The sequence below is a fragment of the Littorina saxatilis genome, unplaced genomic scaffold (assembly GCF_037325665.1).
Source record: "Littorina saxatilis isolate snail1 unplaced genomic scaffold, US_GU_Lsax_2.0 scaffold_1411, whole genome shotgun sequence".
Taxonomy (NCBI): Eukaryota; Metazoa; Mollusca; class Gastropoda; order Littorinimorpha; family Littorinidae; genus Littorina; species Littorina saxatilis.
Genome location: NW_027128841.1, coordinates 20,173 through 26,062, shown reverse-complemented (window position 1 = coordinate 26,062; position 5,890 = coordinate 20,173). Strand labels below are relative to the sequence as shown.

The following is a 5,890-nucleotide window of genomic DNA, read 5'->3' as shown; positions in this document are numbered from 1 at the left end:
TTTACGTGAGGTTTAAGGACCCAACTTTATTGTGACTCGTACTGGCTGTGGTTAGTAGTATCTAGTAGTAACGGCAAGAGGTCAAACGCATCAATGAAAGTGAAAACGTGCCCAGTAAAGAAATGAACTTCAACGACTGACGTGAACGAGCCACTGTACCGACCGCATTCCTCCGTGGAGCTCAGTAGATCGCAGTCCGTCCCATGACAACAATTAGCTGATTCCTCCCTAAAACCCCAATCCCTGGACCCGCGCAAATGTCACGCTCACTCTCGACCCCCGCGCGGAGACGGACTTATACTTCTATACCTACATAGCCCTGTCCCACAAGCTCTACATCATTGTCTTTTCATAGTTAGTTCTTCGCGAACGTGACCAAGAGAATTTAAAACAACACCCCCGTCAGTGTCAACTGAATGCAGCTTTTCCTATCGGTGCAAAACAATTAAGGGAAAAGAGGGCTAGTTGACGTTCTTTGATGAATGCCTCATTTAGCTGCAGGAGTGGCCGCCATTTTCTCAGGAAAAGACGTTATCTGTAGGAACCGGAAGTGCGGAAGAAGGCAGTGGTTGTTGAGTGTATTTTGGCTCAGAGGCCTCTTGTCTTCTGTATTTCCTGTCCACGTGGTCCCTTCCTCCACTGTTCCTCTCTTGCTCACAGAAGAGCTGCGTCAAGCAGTTGGAGTTGTCACCCTTCCCGAGTGTTTCTGTGAATGCCACTCGCTGTCTGAGGAGATGTGTGACCCCGTGAGATTGAATACTGATGAGATTGAAGACTGATGAGATTGAAGACTGAAGAGATCGAAGACTGAAGAGTTTGAGGACTGGTGAGATTGATGAAGGCTGAAGAGATTGAAGACTGACTAGATTGAAAATTGAAGACTTGAGATTGAAGACTTGAGATTGTAGACTGATGAGATTGAAGACTGGACAGATGAAGACTAATGAAGTTAAAAACTGATGAGATTGAAGACTGATGAGATTGTAGACTGATGAGATTGTAGACTGATGAGATAGAAGACTGAAGAGACTTGCGAGGCCAATTGATGCCGTTCCATTTTGAAGTGTTTTCTGTGAATGCCATTTATTTACTGAAGAGATGTGTGACCGATGAGATTAAATGCTGATGAAACTGGAGACACTGAAGGGTGAAGACTGAGAGATTGAAAACTGAAGAGATGGAATACTGAAGAGATTGAAAACTGAAGAGATTGAATACTGGAGAGATTGAAAATTGAAGAGATTGAAGACTGTAGAGATTGAAAACTGAAGAGATTGAATACTGGAGAGATTGAAAACTGAAGAGAGTGAATACTGGAGAGATTGAAAATTGAAGAGATTGAATACTGGAGAGATTGAAAACTGAAGAGATGGAAGAATAGAAAGAGTGACAGCTAAGGAGATTTGAGAGACATATCTATGCTAGCTGTTTCTATTTCAAGTGTTTTCTTGAGTATCGTTAATTCGCAAGGCGCAATGATATCAAATCGCGTGTCAGATTTTTTCCTTTCATGTCAGTGATTATTGCAAAGCATGTGAGTTTGAGTGTTGTACTGTAAACAATTTCCCTGTTGCTAGTGACTGCAGACCAGTGGTTTTAAGAACTGTGGTATGGTTGAACACAGCGTTATAGTGGACAGTGTTGTGTGATTTCTTTACAGTGTGACAGACGAAATTCAGTGCAATAACAAGCATGTCTAGAAGGTATAGATGTGAAAGTAACCAGAAATTGCAAGGACCCACTCTGGTTTTGTGTTGCCGTGGTGCGACGAAAAATAACGAGCGTTGGATCTTACGTTTACTGTGAAAGAACTACACGTATGAAGTAAAACATATTACAAGTAAGAACTAACAGAACTAAAAGTATGAAAAAATAGAACTACATGTGTGAACTAAAAGTGTAAACTAAAAGTGTGAACTAAAAGACTACAAGTGTGAACTAAAATAACTACACGTATGAACTTTAAGAACTGAAAGGGTAAACTAAACGAACTACAAGTACAAACGAGCAAAAAATAATCAACCCAAAAACAGCTGTGAATGTGTGAATCCCACCTTGGTCAGTGTACTGTGAAACACAGGGATTACCGACAACAAGGAAAAATACCTTACTCAAGCTACTGTTCTTCGCACTATTAGTTTTCAAAACTCGGTCTAGTTTACTTCTTCACAGGCAGTGTGTACTCTGAAGCAAGTGGACCACTTGAACTCATCCTGACGTCAGCGTTATACATGCAACTAGGTCACCTTGACCCACTAAGGTCACGAGATTTCACTGTGATACACTGACTTACTGTGCTTCAAACATTTCCTTCATCCTGTGTATTGTTTTGAGAAACTGCAAGAAAAAGGAGAGATGACATTTCCCTTGACATAGCCAAACCGCACGTGGCAGTTGTACTGCGTGTGACCAAGTCTAATCACCACGTAATTCATAATTATTTCCTGCTGTCAGTCACTGAAAATGACCATTAAATTGGACAGTCAGCAAAGTATGAAGGACATTCTATGCGTACAGCAGTCAGCACCTATTGTATGACTTCCGCCACTGTACCAAATACAGGGCTCGTTTAGTTGTCGTAGCTGTGTGTGACTGTGTATCGTCAACTGCCATACACGCCATTATTCAGGATCGCACGTAGATAGGCCTACAGATAAACTTATACATTCATCACCAAAGATGTGCGGGTTAATAAAATGTTCAGTCAGATGCTAAGCATGATTGTTCAGTCATAGTCTCTACAGTACAAAGTGACCACGCAATGGATTAATCATCTAGAACCAGACACAATTAAATAGACTGTTACTGCTTCTAACCCTGTTCCTGATCTTGTTTTCAACACACCCACCCCCACCCACCATAACCTCTCTCACTTTTACAACAAAAAACAAGATGGAGCTTTCAAGGGCGAGCACCAACAGTACAGTAACAAGCTCGAGCATCGACACCGACAAAAAACAACTTACCACTGCTTCGTTTAACGAATCGTTAGCCCCCACCACCCCCACCATCACCATGAAGAACACAGACAGCAACGAGAGAGACGCAGCCCCCACTCTCACCCCTCTGCACAGCTCTTTAGCGACAAAGTCGAGAGAGGAAGTGACCACTTGGCCATTTCCGCCCCTGGCTAGTGTGGCGCTGCCTGACGCTAGTGTGGCGCTGCTTGACACAGGGTTCGAGTCCAGCCGCGCTCACTCAGAACAATCTCTGTCTTCATCGCGGTCTGTGATCACTGATACTGATACAGACAGCTCGCTTAGCGACACTTTCGTTCTCAGCGACGGTTTTGGTCTCAGTGACGGTCTCAGTGGCGGGTTCGTTGGCAATACTGAGCTACCTCCCGCCACCTCGAATGTGTTTTCTACACTTCCCTCTGACTCGGACCTCGTGAATCGAGCGACAACGCCTCGATCTATTGTCAGTGAAGACGATTTATTTCCTGCTAACTTAATTACACCCATTGTTGTCGTTTCTTCGTCGAGCGAGGTCGTCGCTGCTTCGCTTACTACTGAGGGTGTGGGTCGAAGCGGTTGGGACATACGTTTCTCAGGTCTTCAGCCGAGTCTTTCAACATCAGTGCCGCCGTTTCTTGGCTCGACTAAGTCAAGTTTGTTTGTGACTTCAGATGAGCTATTGACGATCGAAACTAGTGTTTCCACAGAAGCGGCTAGTTTTACAGGAGATGACAAAAGTGTTTCTTCTTCGTTTCTGGAAACACCAACACGGCCACTAACTGAGTCGAGTGTTTCAACATCGCATGACGTATTGACGTCTGGTACTAGTGTTCATTCGTTAGGAGAGTCCAGTTCTGTGCTAAATGACGTCAGTCTTTCTCAGCCGCTAGAGCGAGAAGCGAGGGATTTTGCTCCGACATTTTATAATAATTCTGTGAGGTTGGTCGAGACTGAGACGAGTTTTTCAACAGGAAGGAGAGTCGCCGAGACCGCAACCTTTAACAGTGGTGACATTTTGTTGTCATCCGGCCAGGGGGAGGGAGTCACTGCAACTGTTGCATCCTCCTCCTCCTCCGCATCAACAGCTGTTGGCCTGAAGGCTGCACGTGGGGAGTTAGGGCGCGAGGTTGGCGCGAGCTACCGTGACTGGGGTGTAGCGAGCGACATCTCTATCCTGTCGACTCTGACTCCAGCCCCCACCACCCCGCCTGCCCACCTCCCTCACACTTACATCACTACTACGTCGTCTACGTCCCCTGTGTCAACTGTCGGAGACACCCCCACCACCACCCTGACCGCACTGCCGTTTGAAGCCACCCCCACCCTCTCCTCAGCAACCGTTCAACCCATCCCCATCCTCTCTTCAGCGAGTCTCTTTCAACCCACAACCCCCATTCTCCCCTCAGCAAGTGATCAACCCACAACTCCCCTCCTCCCATCAGCGAGTCTGTTTCAACCCACCCCCATCCGAACTTCAAGGACTTTTGTACCTACCCTCACACTCCAAGCGACTTACGTGGTTTCGCACCCAGCGTTAAGCCCCCTCCCCACGCCGGCGACAACCCCGCTGTCTGACTCAGAGCGGGTCGGGTCAGTGGTAGTAGCGAGCGTTGATGCAAATGTCAAGACCAGGACCGGGACTCAAACCCCAAGCGCTCTGGTTGACGAAGGGCGCAGCACTAGTGTCGCTGTGAGCGGTGGTGATGTTCATGCAACAACAGTCTCTACAGCGGAGGGGGTGGAGGGGGGTCTCCCAGCGGTGACTGCGACACATCAACACACATCCACCACCTTGACAAATCTGTCTGGGGCCAGCGACATGGCTTCTGCCGGTGTAACGGATTCTTTACAGCCTGTTAACGGCACAGCGGGGGACACGACGATTACTAACCCCCCATCTACCCCTTCTTCCCCTTCCCCTGCTCCTCCGCTGACGCCGTCTGCTGCTCTCCACACACCTGCGACCGCAATCTCCTCGAGAGTTGTAACAGACAACTCCGCCACTCTCATCTCGGCCAGCTTCGATTATCTGCCCCTCGATTCTGGAACTACTTCCCTTGTCGGTTCTTCAGTGTCCGGAGGCGAGGAAGCCTCCTTCAGTTTATTGTCGTCTGCAGGAGTGTACGATGAAAACACGGAGTCTGTGAGTGGTTCGGGTGTGTTGATTGTGACAGACAGTGTTCTCGGAGTACCCGACGGCTCGGGGGATGTTTCTGGGGAAGGGGAGGGGACGGATACGACGGCGACGACAGTTGTGGTTGTGCCGACAGTGATATCGCCGACGCCGTCGTCTGGTGTATGGTGCAGCGAGTCGCTGGTGTCGTCGTCTGCCTCGGGGAATGGATCCGCCGTCAGTTCTGGTGCTGGTACGTATTGGCCATTCTTGGTCATGTTGAACTTTATTAGTGTGTTAAATTCATAGCTCGTAATTCAGAGGCAGTTAAGCCTCCACATTTGTAGAACCTGCACGTGTAATCATAACAAGTCATTTTAGATTCCTTTGAAGTCACGGAATGAACTCCGATGAACTGTACGGTTGCTTTTCGTTTACATGCGTCAAAGAAGGAAGTATCCGTATGGGCGGACAGGGGAGGCAACTCCGTCGTGTAAATGATGTCCCTTGGTTTGACAACGTACGCCATTTTCGAGGCATTTTCGTCGATCAAACAACCAAATTAATTATCCCTCAATTAATTTCACGACAAATGTTCTTTGGCTTGATTACAGGGACTTGTATCAAAAATTAGTAAAGATTGCCACTGGATTCTGAGCTATGAATTTAACACACATTTAAGTTCAAGATTACCCCATTCTTTTTCCTCGCTGCTTCACTTTACTTTTTGTTACATTTAGTCAAGTTTTGACTAAATGTTTTAACGTAGAGGGGGGAATCGAGACGAGGGTCGTGGTGTATGTGTGTGTGTGTGTGTGTG

General features: G+C 47.0%; 1 protein-coding gene across 1 annotated transcript; it reads left to right on the top strand.

Moving 5' to 3' along the window:
- Positions 1-2,892: 2,892 nt before the first annotated feature.
- Positions 2,893-5,323, top strand: LOC138957167 (uncharacterized; the record flags this gene model as incomplete). The annotated part of the gene is made up of 2 exons (XM_070328324.1): positions 2,893-3,420; positions 3,991-5,323. Coding segments are annotated over exons 1-2 (1,861 nt in total), but the record flags the coding sequence as incomplete, so codon positions are not given.
- Between the last annotated feature and the right edge of the window lie 567 nt (positions 5,324-5,890).